General features: G+C 49.2%; 1 protein-coding gene across 5 annotated transcripts in view; it reads left to right on the forward strand.

Moving 5' to 3' along the window:
• The window catches only part of CEP112 (centrosomal protein 112), a 257,461-nt gene that overhangs the window by 183,598 nt on the left and 54,276 nt on the right, over positions 1-19,587 (forward strand). For 4 of the 5 annotated variants that reach the window (XM_064150624.1, XM_064150626.1, XM_064150625.1 and 1 more), the window contains one exon: positions 1,843-1,992. In XM_064150624.1, the coding sequence (XP_064006694.1) occupies positions 1,843-1,992 (150 nt within the window). The remainder of the gene's footprint in view (positions 1-1,842; positions 1,993-19,587) is intronic. The other variant, XM_064150629.1, reaches the window with a different exon arrangement.

Below are 19,587 nucleotides of genomic sequence, written 5' to 3' on the forward strand. Positions count from 1 at the left end.
ACACCCTACCCTAGAGCAGGCTGCCCACAGCCTCAGCCAGCCTGGCCTGAAACATCTCCAGCCATGGGCCCTGAACCACCTCCCTGGGCAACCCATTCCAGCCTCTCACCACTCAGTCCAACCTCCCTGCCAGATCAGGATCACCCAGAGCAGGTCACACAGGAATGCATCCAGGTGGGTTTGGTATGTCTCCAGAGAAGGAGACTCCACAACTCTCTGTGCAGCCTGCTCCAGTGCTGCACCACCCTCACCATAAGGACTGTGGAGCCTCCTGAGTTCCAGCTTGTCCCTGTTGTTTTTTATGCTATCACTGGCCACTTTTAGTAGTTCTTTAAACCCCATTTTCTTAGATGACTGTGCTGAGTGTTTCTTTAGGATCAGGAGGCCAGGCAAGGACCCAAGGCTGAGCACTCTTTGTCCTGCTCTGAACTACCCTTAGAAATTGACTCTTATGCTGCTACAGCAGCTTCACCTTAAGCTTCAACATGCATATTAAAGGCAGTGACTCTCCTCTGTGTTTAAGTGCTTTGCTCCCTGATGACTTAACATGTCATGGAATCATAGAATCATAGAATCAGGCAGGTTGGGAGAGACCTCCAATATCATGCAGTCCAACCTAGCACCCAGCCCTGGCCAAGCAACCAGACCATGGCACTAAGTGCCCCAGCCAGGCTTGGCTTCAACACCTCCAGGGACACTGACTCCACCACCTCCCTGGGCAGCCCATTCCAATGCTAATCACTCTCTCTGACATAAACTTCCTCCTAACATCCAGCCTAGACTTGCCCTGGCACAGTGAGACTCTGTCCCCTTGTTCTGTTGCTGCTTGCCTGGCAGAAGAGACCAACCCCACCTGGCTACAGCCTCCCTTCAGGGAGTTGCAGACAGCAATGAGGTCTGCCCTGAGCCTCCTCTTCTGCAGGCTGCACACCCCCAGCTCCCTCAGCCTCTCCTCACAGGGCTCTGCTCCAGGCCCCTCCCCAGCCTCGCTGCCCTTCTCTGGACACCTTCCAGCTCCTCAACATCTCTCTTGAATTGAGGAGCCCAGAACTGGACACAGCACTCTAGGTGTGCCCTGAGCAGTGCTGAGCACAGGGGCAGAAGAACCTCCTTTGTCCTGCTGCCCACACTGCTCCTGAGCCAGCCCAGGATGCCATTGGCTCTCTTGGCCACCTGGGCACACTGCTGCCTCATCTTCAGCCTACTGTGTCAGCATTGGAGTCTGTCAATAAACCCAAAGGATCAGCCTTAGTTCTGACTTTCCAGAGCCATAATAAAGGTGAACCAAGTAACCTTTCAGCAAATCAGAAGTTAAGCATGGAAAAGGTCTAGTTTAAGGATCCTGGGCTCTGGATCAGTTCCCCATTTTATTGCTAAGAAGAGTGTGCTCCTTTCAGCAGCTCAGAAATCTCACTCTCCAGTTTACCTTTCAGTTCAGGATGGAAATGTGGGATTGTGAAAGCCCCAAATCTGCTTTCAGAAAGCAACCACCACCATCACCCCGAGCATCCACAGCGCTGGGCCGAGTGCAGCGGGAGACTGGAAACATGCTCCGTGGTGGAGGTCACAGATGGGCTTTGTTCTCATGAGTAAATATTATGGAATGCCCTAGTGGAAAAGTCTTCCAAATATTTTGTGTTCAGCAGTTTTTGTCACTCACGGCCCTACCATGTCCCTTTTTCTCTGTGTGGAATGTCTTGCTGGCTGGTGTGGAATATGGTAATTGCAAATGTTTAGCTTGACCTGCAGAGTTTGCCAATGCCATGCTTGTACCCAGTATAAAAACATGCAAAAGACATGCCTTTTACCCCAGAGAGATTTAGCCTCTTGTTTTCTTTTTAGATCATAGCAGAACTTAAGACAACCATTTCCTCTCTGACAGAGGAGAACAGCCGGCAGCAGCTTGCGGCAGAGCGGCAGCTCCAAGAAGTGGTACAAAAGTTTGAAGAGATGAAGCAGCAGCTGATTACAGATAATGACAGAGCACTCAAGGTAATCTGGGGATTTTCCTCCTGCTACTGCCTGGCTGAGTGTAATTAAAAGTGCTGCAGTGAATGCAGGTATCATCCCTGTTCGCACAGCGCTCACTGATCCCATTCACTGGACCTTGACTTTGATCTAGCTGATGACTCAGGCTCCTTCCTCTGCCTGCTTAAAACGTTTGGGTTTGGTGAGTCTAATCCATCCACTTCAGTCAGACAGATGACACTTCCCTGTCCTCTTTGTTTTAATGTTGACTCAGATATTAGAGCATGTTTTCAGCACTTTGGTGCAGTGCTTCAGGACTTGAACAAAGATGAAAAACAGAAGAGCTGAGGGCCAATACCATGGCACAGGCTTGGGCTTCACAAGGAGATCTCACCTTTCACATTAAAGGCTGTTGAGAGAATGCTCTGGGTTGGAAGGGATCTCTAAGTGTCACCCTCCTGCAGTAATCAGGGACATGTCCAACTGGATCAGGTTGCTCAGAGCCCCATCAAGTCTGACCTCAAATGTCTCCAAGGATAGGGCCTCCACCACCTTCCTGGGCAACTTGTTCCAATGGTTCACCACCCTCACAGTAAAGAACTTCTGTCCTCCTGTCCAATCTAAATCTGCCCTTTCCTAGTTAGTTTTCTAGGCCTGCAGGTGATAGGATGAGGAGCAATGGTTTGAAATGAGAGAAGAGTAGATTAAATTGGATGTTAGCAACAAGTTCTTGAGCGTGAGGATGCTGGAACTTTGCAGCTGGTTGCCCAGGGAGGCAGTGGAGCAGGGGGTTGGACTAGATGACTTTTGGAGATCCCTTCCAACCCAGATCATTCCAAGATTATTTTGGGGTAGAGGTGAATTTTTGTCACATAGGAAAATGTCCTGTTTGTAGCTCTCCATTTTGCCAGGGGCCATCTAAATACTGAGTGGAATACTCTACAGTCATGTAGTCAGAAATATGCTGTAATTCCAACTCATGGCTGATACTTTCTTGACTTAGATATGTGAAAAATGTGGTTTAGGGCATTTAACAACCTTTTTCAATCCCCTGGTGCAAATGCTGCTATTGGGTTTGGGGACTGACTTCGACTAAACCAAGGGGAGATAATTCAGCTGTTGGCAACAGCAGGTGTTGAACACTGATGGTTATAGGCTGCATGAAATCCTCCTCCAGGTAAGTCTGTGTTCAGCTGTTATAAACTTCATTTTGGTGTTGTAACTTCACAGCCCAATGAGCTACATGAAGAGCTCAGAGAGGGTTTCTGAGCAGTGTCCCAGAGAGCTTTTCACACTGGTGCTCTGAGTCTGTTTTGTAAGATTGGGTCAGCTTGGGGAAGAAATTGCAGGGGGTGTTGTGCTTGGAGTTCTTGAGCTTTGTTTAGTACCATTAATATTGTCCTTTTAAAAGAACCTTCCTTTGAAAACACTGATTTAATGGGAATGTACTGCAAACCAGGCACCCAAACAGCATCTTCTGTGAAGGTAAACTGCTGTGTGTGCTTCTGGAAAGAAAGAGAGATGGGTTTAATATTCAATCAGTCTTTGTAAGAGCTACACAGACTTCTAGACAAGCATATGCAGAAATACTTTGCTTTTTATTAGCCTGAGGCAAAAAAAAATTGATTATGGTGAAAATGGAATCCTGAATGTCTCAGAGATGGGCAACATCATCTAACCTAGGGCACCTGAAGACCTGGAGGGGTGGTTAAAGAAACAGTCTGAAAACAAAGCAGTCCTTAATGTAGCATAAGCCTTTGAGAAGGCTTAATATGGTACAAGCTATATTGCTAAAAACCAAGCATTTGCTAAATATAACATTGGTTTAAACTCACATTGAGGAGCAGATTGCAATTTCCTTTCCATGGCACTGGGTGACTTCCTGTAAAGCCTTCCCCTTATTATTTCCTTTCAGAGGCAGAAATCCATTTCTGCAGGAACCAATTGGCTCTCAGAGAAGTTTTGGGTTTAGCCAGCAAAGTGATCTCCAGATGTGAATGCCATAATGCATGATTTGGATGTTAATTCACATTCTTGACTCTCTTTGCTAGTTGAGGATTTCTAAGTTGTTCTTGTTTCAGTTGTGTCAACCTCCATCTTGGTGTTTTTTTTAAGAGTATCTTAAACATCAGTGAAAAGAAATTGGTGGGTGCCATGGGCAGAGGTACTGAGTGCAGCCACAGCAAGTTTGCTGACCACACCAAGCTGTGTGCTGCAGCAGCCAGGCTGGAGGGCAGGGATCCATCCAGAGGGAGCTGCACAGGCTGCAGAGGTGGGCACAAGCCAAGCTCATGAGGTTCAACAAGACCAAGTGCAAGGTCCTGCAGCTGGGTCGAGTCAATGCCAAGCACAGCTCCAGGCTGGGCAGTGAGTGGCTGGAGAGCAGCCCTGAGGAGAGGGACTTGGGGGTGCTGCTGGAGGAGGAGCTCAACAGGAGCCAGCAGTGTGCACTTGCAGCCCAGAAAGCCAAACAGAGCCTGGGCTGCAGCAGCAGAAGTGTGGCCAGCAGGGCCAGGGAGGGGATTCTCCCCCTCTGCTGTGCTCTGCTGAGACCCCACCTGGAGTACTGCATCCAGTTCTGGAGCCCCTGAGACAAGAGGACTGTGGAGATGCTGGAGTGTGTCCAGAGCAGGGCCAGGAGGATGCTCAGAGGGCTGCAGCAGCTCTGCTGTGAGCACAGACTGAAAGAGTTGGGGCTGTTGAGTGAGGAGAAGAGGAGGCTCTGAGGTGACTTTCTTGTGGCCTGCCAGGATCTGAAGTGGCCTACAAAAAATCTGTGGAGGGACTTTTGAGGCTGTCAGGGAGTGACAGGACTGAGGGGAATGGAGCAAAGCTGGAGGTGAGGAGAGTCAGGCTGGAGGTGAGGAGGAAGTTGTTGAGCAGGAGAGTGGTGAGAGGCTGGAATGGGTTGCCCAGGGAGGTGGTTGAGGCCCCATGGCTGGAGGTGTTTGAGGCCAGGCTGGGTGAGGCTGTGTGCAGCCTGCTCTAGGGTAGGGTGTCCCTGGGCATGGCAGGGGGGTTGGAACTGGCTGCTCCTTGTGGTCCCTTCCAACCCTGCCTGATTCTGTGATTGAAAGAAACTAAGAAGAACCTTTTGCCTTTGACAGCCTGAGAGCCCAATCTGAGCAATGCTTTTAGGCTTAAGGTGACCTCAGTTTGGATCAGTTTGAGACAGATGTTTGTCTTCATCTTCTTGCCAGTCCACGTTGCCCTCTGAGTTGTCTGACCTAAGGGCAAGTTGAACTCTTTGCCGTCACAGTCATAAAACCAGGATACAGCTTTGACTCATCACATCCCTTTCTTGTGGCTGCTAAGGGAGCCAGTGTGGATGCTGTCCTGTTGCAATGTCTAACAGCAAAGACCTAAGGAGCAGAGCTCTGACAAGGCCTTCAAGACCTGAATGATTCCTGTCACTGCCTCCTCACCGCTGCTGAGCGTGAGCCTGTCGGGACCGTGGCAGCGTTGGCACAGAGAGCAATCCCCAGAGCTCAGCTCACCCTTCAGTGCCACGCAGGTATCTGTGCTTTGATCATCCCAGGACTTGCCTTTTTTGGAGCAGACTATAAGGCCACTGCAGTTGGCCTGGTATGGGGTAAATCCAGCCAAGCTCACCTGCTCTCTGTGCCATGCCTCTCCTGTGATGTGCTTACACTTCAAAGATCAGGAGCCAGTGCTTTAGACCACAGGATTAGCTGAGAGCACAATTACATTAATGCCCTGCAGATGCTTGGAAAAGCTGCTTAAGTTGCCATGTCTGTTAACCCATTTGTGATGCTCTAGACTGGGATTCCAGAAAGCACCTTCCAGTGAGGGTTTGGGTGCTAAGCTCTTGTGGAAGTCTATGCAGGAGTTATGTTGGTTGTTGAAGTGCAGTGTGAACTTAGTAGGGCTAAGATGAAACAGCTTTCTTCATCCTGACAGCAATCTCATGCCACACCTTGAGTGCTGTGTCCAGGTCTGGGCTCCTCGATTCAAGAGAGATGTTGAGGTGCTGGAAGGTGTTTGGAGAAGGGCAGCAAGGCTGGGGAGGGGCCTGGAGCAGAGGCCTGTGAGGAGAGGCTGAGGGAGCTGGGGGTGTGCAGCCTGCAGAAGAGGAGGCTCAGGGTAGACCTCATTGCTGTCTGCAGCTACCTGAAGGGAGGCTGTATCCAGGTGGGGTTGGGCTCTGCTGCCAGGCAAGCAGCAACAGAACAAGGGGACACAGTCTCAAGCTGTGCCAGGGGAGGTCTAGGCTGGATGTTAGGAGGAAGTTTATGTCAGAGAGAGTGATTGGCATTGGAATGGGCTGCCCAGGGAGGTGGTGGAGTCTCTGTCCCTGGAGGTGTTGAAGCCAAGCCTGGCTGAGGCACTTAGTGCCATGGTCTGGTTGATTGTCTAGGGCTGTGTGCTAGATTGGCCTGGGTGAGCTTGGTGGTCTCTTCCAACCTGGCTAATTCTATGATTCACTGATCTGACCACAACAACCTGGAGTCAAATAGTCAGGGCATTTATCCTTCTGCTGCTTTTGGCAGTGGGCACTGGCTGGGCTGGTTGAGTTAGAATCATAGAATCACAGAATGGTTTAGGTTGGCAGTGACCTTAAAGCTCATCCAGTTCCAACCCCCTGCCATAGGCAGGGACACCTCCCACTACAACAGGTTGCTCATGGTCTCATCCAGCCTGGCCCTGAACACCTTCAGGGAGGTTGTGGAGCACAGAAGCACAGAATGTGATCTCACATTCTGTGCTTCTGTGCTCCACAACCTCCCTGGGCAACCTGTGCCAGTGTCTCACCACCCTCTCTGCAGAGAACCCTTTCCTAACATACACAACCTCCCTGGGCAACCTGTGCCAGTGTCTCACCACCCTCACTGCAGAGAACCCTTTCCTAACATCCACAACCTCCCTGGGCAACCTGTGCCAGTGTCTCACCACCCTCACTGCAGAGAACCCTTTTCTAACATCCACAACCTCCCTGGGCAACCTGTGCCAGTGTCTCACCACCCTCACTGCAGAGAACCCTTTCCTAACATACACAACCTCCCTGGGCAACCTGTTGTGGAGATGCCTTGAGGTTCTGTAAGAAACCTCAGAGTTTGGCTTTTCCTTTTGTTCATGAAACCCTTCTTAGATACTAGAATTGAAAGTGCCAAATGGTTCCTGGGCTTGGAACTGCAAAACATCTTCAGAGGACTTTAATGTAGAACTCGATGGCCAAGTGAGGACTCCACATCAAAAAGTAAATCCTGGCAAGAAAGGGATGATGGAGAGCAGGCAGTGACAAACCCACAACAGAAAAGAGAGAAAATGATGGTTTTTTTTCATTGCCAGAGGAGCCACATTTGTTGTTTGGCTCCTACTCCAGATTCTAAGGCTTCTCTTCCATCCCCTGAATTAACACCAAAATTTCATTAGCAAGACATGGTTTGAAGATGACATATTTCAACACTTTGTGTGTCAGCCAACTTATGGTCAGATTAGTTCTGTTAATAAATAAGCCTGAAAAGATTTCTAGGAAAGAATGCCATATAATAATGTTCCCTTTTGTCTGAACAGTTTTGAAGCAGTTGTTGTTTTGTTGTGTTTAAAAATGTTGAGAGAGACAGAGAGGGGGGGCAAAAAGACTAATCAAAAGTGTATTTTATAGCCAGAGCAGAACAAAGGAGAGAAAAAAAAAATCTGCTTTTAAATTGCCTGGGTTTATGTGGGAGTTGTGCATTCTCAGCATCATTGTGTGTTTGTTAGGTGCTGTCCTGTCTTGGAGCAAAAAGAGAGTTACTTCTGTGCAGAGGTTGGAGTGAGGGATTTATCAGCAGGCTGAAGGTTCTCAGTGCAGCTCCAACACAATGCTAGAGTCATAGAATGGTTTAGGTTGGAAGGGACCTCAAGGATCAGCCAGTTCCAACCCCCTGCCATAGGCAAGGACACCTCCCACTAGTACAGGTCACTCATGGCCTCGTCCAGCCTGGCCTTGAACACCTTCAGGGAGGTTGTGGAGCACAGAAGCACCCAATGTGATCTTTGATCACATTGGGTGCTTCTGTGCTCCACAACTTCCCTGGGCAACCTGTGCCAGTGTCTCACCACTCTCAACCTGTGCCAGTGTCTCACCACCCTCACTGCAAAGAACTTCTTCCTAACATCCACTTTCAATCTCCCCTCTGCTTATCTAAACCCATTCCTCCTCATCCTGTCATTACAAGACCTTGTCAATAGTCCCTCCCCAGTCTTCCTGTAGCCCCCTTCAGATACTGGAAGGCTACTCCAGGGTCTCCTGGAAGCCTTCTCTTCTCCAGGCTGCAGAGCCCCAACTCTCTCAGCCTGTCCTCAGAGCAGAGCTGCTGCAGCCCTCTCAGCATCTTGGGGGCTTCCTCTGGACTGGTTCTAACAGTTACACATCCTTCTTGTGTTGGGAGCTCCAGAACTCAACTCTGCTGTAGTTGTACTTCAGCATAATCATAGAACGAGACAATGGCTTATGTTGGAAGAGACCTTAGAGATAGTCCACTCCAATCTCCTTGCCATGAGCAGGGCTGCCTCTGAACTAGTTTGGCTGCTCAAGTCCTTATCCACAGAATCATAGAATCAACCAGGTTGGAAAAAACCTCCAAGATCATCCAGTCCAACCTATCACCCAGCCCTAGCCAAGCAGACAGACCATGGCACTAAGTGCCTCAGCCAGGTTTTTCTTGAACACCTCCAGGGATGGTGACTCCACCACCTCCCTGGGCAGCCCATTCCAATGCCAATCACTCTCTCTGTGAAGAACTTCCTCCAGCCTGGCTCTGAACACCCCTGAGGAGGAGGCATCCACAGCTACCTTAGGCAACCTATTCCAGAGTCTCAGCACCCTTGTACTGGAGAACTTCCTCATCTCCACTCTAACCCTGCTCTCTCTCAGCTTCAAACCATTCCCTCTTGTCCTGTCTCTAGACACCCTTATGAAAAGTCCCTCTCCAGCCTTCCTGTAGGATCACTTCAGCTACTGCAAGGCAGCTCTAAGATCCCCCTAGAGTCTTCTCTAGGCTGAACAACCCCAGCTCCCTCAGGCTATAATCTCCTCCTTCCCTTTCCTGTTTGGTTCCTGTTAAAAGTAAAACAAATGACTTTAAAGCTTGGGATGTTTTAAAGCATTCAGAACATTTCTTGAAGGGCACCTGATAGCTCTGTTTCCAGAAGGCAGTTGTCAAAATATACTGGTGGTGTTGAGCAGCACTTCTGAGCTGCAGTGCATCAGAGGAGCTGTGTGTTGAGCAAGCTCATTCTGCATGGAGTCCTATTTCATTAGCAGCCTTGGTTAATTAGCAATTCCCACCTGTAATTACAAATACTATTCTGTGTTGAAAGCAAAAGCATGGCAGAGCCATGGGAACGTTCAGTGAGTGACCCCAGTCCTGCAGGAGGATTCTCTCTGCTGTTCTCAAAATAGCTCCCTGGGATCCCATCCTCAGACTCTGCAATAACCTATGCTGAATAGAACATAGAACATAGAATCAACCAGGTTGGAAGAGACTTCCAAGATCATCCAGTCCAACCTATCATCCAGCCCTATCCAATCAACCAGACCATGGCACTAAGTGCCTCATCCAGGCTTTTCTTGAAGACCCCTAGGGACGGTGCCTCCACCACCTCCCTGGGCAGCCCATTCCAATGGGAAATCACTCTCTCTGTGAAGAACTTCTTCCTAACATCCAGCCTATACCTACCCTGGCACAACTTGAGACTGTGTCCCCTTGTTCTGTTGCTGGTTGCCTAGGAGAAGAGGCCACCCCCCACCTGGCTACAATGTCCCTTCAGGTAGTTGTAGACAGTAATAAGATCACCCCTGAGCCTCCTCTTCTCCAGGCTAAACAGGCCCAGCTCCCTCAACCTCTCCTCATAGGGTTTGTGCTTCAGGCCCCTCACCAGCTTTGTTGCCCTTCTCCAGACATGTTCCAGCACCTCAACATCTCTCTTGAATTGAGGGGCCCAGAACTGGACACAGTACTCAAGGTGTGGTCTGACCAGTGCTGAGTACAGGGGCAGAATAACCTCCCTTGTCCTACTGGCCACACTGTTCCTGATGCAGAATAGAATAGAATAGAATAGAATAGAATAGAATAGAATAGAATAGAATAGAATAGAATAGAATAGAATAGAATCAAGCAGGTTGGAAGACACTTCCAAGCTCATCCAGCCCAACCTAGCACCCAGCCCTAGCCAATCAACCAGACCATGGCACTAAGTGCCTCATCCAGGCTTTGCTTCAACACTTCCAGGCACAGCGACTCCACCACCTCCCTGGGCAGCCCATTCCAATGCCAATCACTCTCTCTGACAACAACTTCCTCCTAACATCCAGCCTAGACCTGCCCTGGCACAACTCCAGACTGTGTCCCCTTCTTCTGTTGCTGCTTGCCTGGCAGCAGAGCCCAACCCCACCTGGCTACAGCCTCCCTTCAGGTAGTCATAGACAGGCCAGGTCCAGTTGTTAAGGCCAGGTCAGTTCTCCACCTTCTTGTTAAGGCTGCTGAGAAGTTTCTAAGCCATGGCAAATGAGGGGGGAACACTTGCCATGGTCAGCTTTTCCTTTGTACTTAGAGCAGACAGTCTGGTTGTGTGGAGGGCTGTGACCATGGCTAACTGAGAGCACTGATGACATTAATTGGCACAAACAAAAACCCAAGACACTGAAAGCTGAGTCTAAGCTAAAAATGAGCTCCAAGTGAAAGGTTGTGTCATTTCAAGGTCTTTTTGCTAGGTGAGTCTTGAGTTGCTGTCTTCTCCAGTGTGTCCTGATGCAGTAGGGTTTGCTATGTTAACCTAGACCACTACTGAGCAGCTGTCAGTGAGACCCACATTGTTTATAAGCTTTAAAAAGGTATTTTCTCGTGTTTTTAGTTTTGACATGGCTGAAAGTGACTTTTCCTAGCTCACAGGGCCTGTAAGAGGAGGTCAGCATTTCACTGTGGAAGCTGGCACTGCCTCCTGTCTTAGAAGATGTCTGGTCAGAAGCTGCATTGCTATTTGAGGTGGTTTGATGGCCACAGGCATGCCAAATTCATAGAATCATAGAATCAACCAGGTTGGAAGAGACCTCCAAGGTCATCCAGTCCAACCTGTCACTCAGCTCTATCCAATCAACTAGACCATGTTGAGTGCCTCATCCAGTCTTTAATGGGGAAGCATTTTCCTCTGGAGTTCAATGGGAATGTCATAGAATCAGGGTTGGAAGGGACCACAAGAATCATCTAGTTCTAACCCCGCTGCCATAGGCAGGGACACCCTACCCTAGATCAGGCTGGCCTGAGTCTCATCCAGCCTGGCTTTAAACATCTAGCAGTAACTTGTCCCCATCACCCCTTTTCTTCTCCCTTGTCCCTTCTCCCTTCATCCTCCTCGCACCAATCCTTTCTGCCCTGGTCCATGCCCTTTAAGGTCTCCCTTAAGCCTCCTCTTCTGCAGGCTGCACAAACCCAGCTCTCAGCCCTTCCTCACACAGAGGTCCTCCAGTTCTCAGGTCACTGTCCTGGTCCTTCTCTGGACAGTACAAGACACTGTCTTTAGAAATGGCCTTGGAGGCCATTCGAGCAGCCACTGAAGATTTCAGAGATGTGTCTGCCACAGAGTTCTCCTGAGGGATCTCAAATCCATCTGATTGCTTTTGTGGGTAGACACTGCCACGATGAAGCAATTGGCATGCTGAAATAAAGGCTTTTAAGGCACCATCTCCATGTTAAATACCTGGAGTCTTTTTTGCTGCATCTCTTTATCTGTCACTGAACTTTAGCCTGTAATAACACTAATAACTCTGCAGTGTCTTATGTTAGCAGGGAATTACAAGGCACCAACCTTTCCACCTCAACACTGGGAAGTAAAGCAGCCATTCAGACAAATGGCATTATCTTGCTCAGAATTCCCCACGTGCTGTGTGATCAGCAGAGGAAGTCATATCTTCCAAAAGGAGAGGTAAATGAACTCTGCAGGGCTTTCATGGCTTTGCTTTCTCTTTTCCATGGGGTCCAGGTTCCATGGGGCACCTGATTTTCCACAGGCTTTGGTTATATGAACACTAGTTTCACCTAAATTCTGTCTGCTGGAGAAAAGAGGTTTTAGCCCCAAGCTTTTCAACTGCTGCTCATGCTCTGTCTCCATTTCATCCCATGGCTCTCTTTAAAACCCTGGAATGGGTTACCCAGGGAGGTGGTTGAGGCTCCATGCCTGGAGGTGTTTAAGGCCAGGCTGGCTGAGGCTGTGTGCAGCCTGCTTTAGGGTAGGGTGTCCCTGGGCATGGCAGGGGGCTTGGAACTGGCTGCTCCTTGTGTTTCCTTCCAACCCTGCCTGATTCTATGACTCTAAAAGGCTGTATTGACACATAACTGTTAGCCCAAAGAGGCTGACTTTCCTGTTGAGGTTAGGTAGTTATTGGTCACAGCCAAAATCCTGCTCTTTAGAAGTCCTCTCTCCCTTTCAACATCATCTCTCTTGTTCTGTTGCCACAGCAATGGTTCTGTTCTCTGAAGCACAGCACCTTCACTTCAGAGTTACAGGTTTCAGATGTTTGGCCCATCAGGCAATCCAAGTGGTTGAGCATCTGTAAGTACTTTAGAATATCTTTGACATGCTTTGTGAGACAAAGAATTGAGTCATCTTTTTTTTCTCTTCTTTTTTTCCTCCCCCCTTTTCCTTCAGCAAGCTTTGCACTCTGGCATTTCTCTTGACTTTTCATGTCTCAACACATTATAGAACTCACTGTGGCCAACAGCAAACTCCTACTTACAAGTTATATAAAAGACCAGAACCCCAGTGCTTGCCTGGTCCTCTGAACTGCACTCCAGTTTGATCCAGCAGGTTTCAAAGTTTCTGCTTTTACTTTTCCCTCCATTCTCATTCTTGTCTTTGCTGTTTTGCTTTCCTTCCAGAAGGCACTTTGCTGCATCAAGGCCTTTCTAGTCTTTTCTAGCCAGAGAAGAGCTGCCACCTGGCATCTGCCAGGTTCTAAGTGATGCACTTAAAGGGTCCATAAATGCCTAGCAAAATACAGAGTCCTGTGTACTGAAGCTACCAGTTTCTTTTAATGTGGACTGTACTCATTTCACTCTGGAAAAATGGCAAAAAAGGATTTAAAACAGGCCATAAAATTCCCTGACAGCAGCACTAACACAGAGTCTTGCTGCTTCAAGGCCTTTCTAGTCTTTTCTAGCCAGAGAAGAGCTGCCCCTTGGTATCTGCCAGGCTCTAAGTGATGGACTTAAAGGTTCCTTAAATGCCTAGCAAAATACAGAGTCCTGTGTACTGAAGGTACCACTTTCTTTTAATGTGGACTGTACTCATTTTGCTCTGGAAAAATGGCCAAAAGGGATTTCAAACAAGCCATAAAAATCACTGACAGGAGCAGTAACACAGAGTGGGATCCTTGGCAATTAGAAAGATGCAGAGAAAATACTCCTGCTAGTAAGTGTGGAGTAATAGTGACATAACTCCCTCCCCCAGCTAATAAGAGAGGGCAGCAAATGGTTGTGACTGTGATATCAGAAGAAGGGAAATGAGCTTTTGAAGGGCTGCTGTGGTGGCTCCAGTTTACTGTTGTATTTCAAAGGCTTTTTACTCTCCAAAGAGCACAAAGACTTTTATGTGGAGGTGCAAAGTGGTGCTTGGAGAGACACAGAGCTGGGGGATACCCAAAAGTTACAAGGCAAACTGCCCGGGAGGAAGAGCCTGTGCTCAAAAAAGTCTGGGACTTCACTGGAGGGAGAAGAGAAAAGAGAAAGATAAAGATAAAACCAAGTGTCTAATGTCCTCCAAACAGGGCATCTGTAGAACAGGCTGTGAGTAGAGCTGTGTAGGCTTTCCAAGGGCTGCTCTTTGTTCCAGTTCCAGTGAGTTCCTGGAACGCAGCCTCCTTCCCTGCTCCTGGAACAGCCTTGACTGCAGGGCTTCTCCAGCTTGTAGGTGGAGACACAATCAGTGTGAACTGTATATTCACCCAACAGAAAGATAGCTGGAGAAAATGACATCTTCAAAGCAAACCTTCTGGACTCCACACATGTTTCTTACTCTGTAGCAAAGCCTGGCACAGCACCACAAGTTGCAGGGTTTGCTAAATAAAGGTTTGGGGATGTGGACTTGGCCTACTTATCACTGTGTATTTTCCTTAGATATCTCTCTTGTGGTGTGGCTCAGCTGGGGGGCAAGCTGCAGAGGGACCCAGACAGGCTGGATGGGTGGGCAGAGGCCAATGGGATGAGACTGAACAAGGCCAAGTGCAGGGTTCTGCACTTTGGCCACGACAACCCCAAGCAGCACTACAGGCTGGGGACAGAGTGGCTGAGAGCAGCCAGGCAGAGAGGGACCTGGGGGTGCTGGGAGAGAGGAGTTGAAGAGGAGGCAGCAGTGTGCCCAGGTGGGCAGCAGAGCCAATGGCATCCTGGGCTGGCTCAGGAGCAGTGTGGGCAGCAGGACAAGGGAGGTTCTTGTGCCCCTGTGCTCAGCACTGCTCAGGCCACACCTGGAGTGCTGTGTCCAGTTCTGGGCTCCTCAATTCAAGAGAGATGTTGAGGTGCTGGAAGGTGTTTGGAGAAGGGCAGCAAGGCTGGGGAGGAGCCTGGAGCAGAGCCCTGTGAGGAGAGGCTGAGGGAGCTGGGGGTGTGCAGCCTGCAGAAGAGGAGGCTCAGGGCAGAGCTCATTGCTCTCTGCAGCTGCCTGCAGGGAGGCTGTAGCCAGGTGGGGTTGGGCTCTGCTGCCAGGCAAGCAGCAACAGAACAAGGGGACACAGCCTGAAGTTGTGGCAGGGGAGGTCTAGGCTGGATGTTAGGAGGAAGTTGTTGTCAGAGAGAGTGATTGGCATTGGAATGGGCTGCCCAGGTTGGTGGTGGAGTCACTGTGCCTGGAGGTGTTGAAACTAAGCCTGGCTGGGGCACTTAGTGCCATGGTCTGGTTGCTTGGCTAGGGCTGGGTGCTAGGCTGGCCTGGCTGAGCTTGGAGGTCTCTTCCAACCTGCTTGATTCAATGATTCTATGATTCTAAGCTGGAGTAGGAGCAGGTTGTGGTGACTGCTGCAACCTGCCAGCACAACTGCCAGGATCTGTGCAAACCTTTTCTGCAGAGCTCTGCTTCTCATCTAGGATGCTGTCGGTCTTGTACCGATCCTGGTGCTGCTGGCTGCAGGGCTATCAGCAAGAGGAGAGAGTGCCTGAGCATTTCAGCTTTCTGCTTTCAAATGCTCTTGCCAGAACGAGTGTTGACTTTAGAAATCTTCGGATTCCATTTGGAATTTTCAGCTGGCTCTCCAGCTTTACGTGTAACTGGAACTGGAATGGATCAAATATCAGAGTGTTTGCTCAGAACCCACTGGCTGAGACTTCTGAATGGCAGATCACAGTGAAATAAAAATATCTGTGTTAAAGTTGCCATTTGCAGAGAGTTGGACTGCTCTGAGGTGTAACAGGAGAAACCTGCCCAATCCAACACCGCTCCAGGGTGACTATTGGAACACAGACCCTGTGAGGAGAGGCTGAGGGAGCTGGGGGGGTGCAGCCTGCAGAAGAGGAGGCTCAGGGCAGACCTCATTGCTGTCTGCAGCTCCCTGAAGGGAGGCTGTAGCCAGGTGGGGTTGGGCTCTGCTGCCAGGCAAGCAGCGACAGAAGAAGGGGACACAGTCTCAAGTTGTGTGAGGGCAGGTCTAGGCTGGATGTTAGGAGGAAGTTTATGTCAGAGAGAGTGATTGGCATTGGAATGGGCTGCCCAGGGAGGTGCTGTCCCTGGAGGTGTTGAAGCCAATCCTGGATGAGGCACTTAGTGCCATGGTCTGGTTGCTTGGCTAGGGCTGGGTGCTAGATTGGACTGGCCGAGCTTGAAGGTCTCTTCCAAAACAGTTGATTTGATTCTATTCTAATATTCTGTTCTGTTCTATCTTTGTGGCCCTCTTCTGGACCCACTTCATCAGCTCCATGCCCCTTGCATGCTGAGGACACCCAGGACTGGACACAGTGCCTCAGGTGGGGTCTCACAAGAGCAGAACAGAGGGGCAGAACTCCCTCCCTCATCCTGCTGATCTCGCTGCTTTTCATGCATCAACCTGTCCAACTCTCCTGCCAGGGCAGGAATAGTTAGCTTGGGGTGGTTGTGGAAGAAAAATAACCATGAATCACAAATACTTTTCCCCCTGTTGTCCCTGGAAGTGTTCAAGCAAAGCCTGGCTGAGGCACTTAGTGCCATGGTCTGGTTGCTTGGACAGGGCTGGGTGCTAGGTTGGACTGGCTGAGCTTGGAGACCTCTTCCAACCTGGTTGATTCTATGATTCTATTTATCAGTACTTAAGTGGTCAGTAGCACTCAAAGGCATTGCCTTTATTTTCTGTAGCTGGAGTATTCTTTTTCCCCCATGAGCATACTGTTGTTCCCTCAGCACTCAGAGTTTAGTTACAAAGAGCTACTAAAGGAAAGCAGCCAAAGCTGCCATATTTCTGCCACTTTCTTGCATCAGTGGAGTTGAGAATAAAAGAACTTTCCAAGTTACAGTTCTGTACTTGAAAAGGGGGGAAAAAAAACCCAGTATGCAGTGACTTTTATCTGTGTGCTCAGTAGATCAGATGGCAAACTCACCCAGACAGCCTAGCAGGGGAGCAGCTTCTGCTTTGCTCAGTAAGCCCCGAGTGGTGTGAAGCAGCACCAAGTACAACATCAAAAGCTACAAATATGCAGCGAGTGTAAAGTTTGGGGTTTTCAAAACATCTGTCTAATTAACACAGCTTGTCTCTGTGCAAGCTGGAGCTCAGACTTTCTCATAGCTTCATGCTCAGCAGAAGTGGCCTTTTCTTCTCCCAGATTGCAGAGGTTAAGCCTACAAACGCTGCCATCAAACTTGAGTCATTGGGGTCTTGGTAGAATAGAATCAGGTTGGAAGAGACCTCAAAGACCATCCAGTCCAACCTAGCACCCAGCCCTATCCACTCAACCAGACCATGGCACCTATCCTGCTTCCTCCTAGCATCAGTCACCCTGTTGTACCCAGCTGGAAAATGTGAGCTGTTAACTAAATTTGTTCTAGAAGAGCAAGATCTGGAGAAGAGGAGGCTCAGGGCAGAGCTCATTGCTGTCTACAGCTGCCTGAAGGGAGGCTGTAGCCAGGTGGGGTTGGGCTTTTCTGCCAGGCAACCAGCAACAGAAGAAGGGGACACAGTGTGAAGCTGTGCCAGGGCAGGTCTAGGCTGGATGTTAGGAGGAAGTTGTTGTCAGAGAGAGTGATTGGCATTGGAATGGGCTGCCCAGGGAGGTGGTGGAGTCAGTGTCCCTGGAGGTGTTGAAGCCAAGCCTGGCTGGGGCACTTAGTGCCATGGTCTGGTTGATTGGCTAGGGCTGGGTGCTAGGTTGGACTGGGTGATCTTGGAGGTCTCTTCCAACCTGCTTGATTCTATTCTTGTTCTTATGTAAGATTGTTTTAACTGACTGTTGGTATCAGCCAGGTCTTGTGGTTTGCAGTGGATTCAAAATGAAGCAGTTCATCTCCTTCAAGGGTGTGTAGGCACCGCTCTAATAACCTCAGCAAGTTTTCAGATGCCTCCATCCTAAGGGAAATTGGTTTGAGTTGCCCCTCTGCCGAGGTCTTGTGTACTATTGGCAGACAAAATAGCACCAGAGTCCAGAAACAGAAAAGATTCAATTCCTGTATATTGTATTTTGCTCCTTTTCCCATTGGAATTTGTGTTGTAAACATTTTCAGTTAGGTGGAGGAGGCCTCACTGCCTTGCAGTTCAAGGGGACTGTCTCTGTGTGTTGATGTAGTAGTTGTGTGTGTAAGAAGGTGAAAAATTAGGTTGGTTTTGCTGAAAATAGACATTATTCTTCAAGCCTTCTGCACTTTGTGGGCATACTCCATCTTGCACTGGAGTTTGGGATGCCTTCCTGAGGAGTTCCTTGCTGATTCGTGCATCACCTCCATTGTGTTGATTCTCTTCACTGATGAATGGGATTTGCTATAGGAAGTCACAGTATCACCAAGGTTGGAAGAGACCTCACAGATCATCAAGTCCAACCCTTTACCACAGAGCTCAAGGCCAGACCATGGCACCAAGTGCCATGTCCAATCCTGCCTTGAACAGCTCCAGGGATGCTTTCAGCTGACCCTTAAAACCATGCATGAAGAAGACTGAGGGCTTGAGACTGAAGCTTTTAGGGTATCATAGAATAGCAGGGGTTGGAAAGGACCTCTGGAGATCCTGTAGTCCAACCTCCACTGCAAACACAGGTTTACCTAGATCAGGTTGTACAGGAATGCATCTAGGTGGGCTTTGGAAGTCTCCAGAGAAGGAGACTCTCTGGGCAGCCTGCTCCAGTACCCTCACAAGAAAGAAGCTGAGGTGTTTTCTTAAGGTCTTCTTGGCAGCCATTAATAGTTCTGCATCTTTGGCCTTTTCAGAAAGCCTGAGGTCCTCCAACAAGGAGGCTGTTTCATGCACCTGTTTTTCCTGCAGGGGTCTGTCTGTGAGATTTATTCTTGGGAAACTGAACTAAGAGTTGCCTCCAGGATAAAATTTAGGACCCTAAATGAACTTGCTGGCAACATCCCCTTCAGAACCTCCAGCTAGCAGAGGACTGCAAGAGCACTGAATTAGTCAAGCACAACAAAAACCTTACTCCTTTGACACCACCACTTTTTGGCTTCTCCTGTTACTAAAACTGGCTCTGCTTATTTTTAGTTCAGCCTTTCACAGCACTGAAGTCAACAACTTCAATTAAGTCAATATGTTAATGGTTATGAAACCAGATCCCTCAGTGCTGCTGCGTGCTCGTGTGTGAATCCAATCCCTGACACACCACCAGCAGTAGTGGTGAAGAGACCTGCTGGAGCTGCCTTCACCAGGCAGCTGGTTGAATACATCTCCTGCACTTGGCACCTCCATGGAAATATCTCCTCAGTGCAAACCCCAGATTGCCAATTATGAAGCATTCATTAAGATCTGCTCAAGTTCAAAGGAAAAGAGGCCAGTTCCTCGCAGGTCAGGGCAGCTCTTTTAATGGCTGCTGCTTTGCCTCCAGCAGCAACTCATCTTCAGAACCTGTTTATTTCCCTGCCAGGACTGTTGGCAGGTGAATAGAGTCGCATCAGATCACCTCAAGAGTATTTTTATGCTGGAAACCTGTGCCCTGAACATGCCATTTTCCTGGCCCACCGTGGCATGAGATCATGGGTTTTGAACCTGTCCATGTTGGCCTTAGAAGACAAAACATGCAATGAGCTGTTCACTTCCCTCTTTGTGAAGTCATAGAATCACAGAATCAGGCAGGGTTGGAAGGCACCACAAGAAGCAGCCAGTTCCAACCCCCCTGCCATGCCCAGGGACACCCTACCCTAGAGCAGGCTGCACACAGCCTCAGCCAGCCTGGCCTTAAGCACCTCCAGCCATGGGGCCTCAACCACCTCCCTGGGCAACCCATTCCAGCCTCTCACCACTCTCCTGCTCAACAACTTCCTCCTCACCTCCAGGCTGAATCTCCCCACCTCCAGCTTTGCTCCATTCCCTCCAAGTCCTGTCACTCCTTGAGAGCCTAAAAAGTCCCCCCCCATCTTTTTTGTAGGCCCCCTTCAGATCCTGCAATGCCACAAGAATCATAGAATCATAGAATCAAGAGACCTCCAAGCTCAGCCAGGCCAAGCTATCCC

This window comes from Pogoniulus pusillus, chromosome 11, assembly GCF_015220805.1.
Source record: "Pogoniulus pusillus isolate bPogPus1 chromosome 11, bPogPus1.pri, whole genome shotgun sequence".
Classification (NCBI taxonomy): domain Eukaryota; kingdom Metazoa; phylum Chordata; class Aves; order Piciformes; family Lybiidae; genus Pogoniulus; species Pogoniulus pusillus.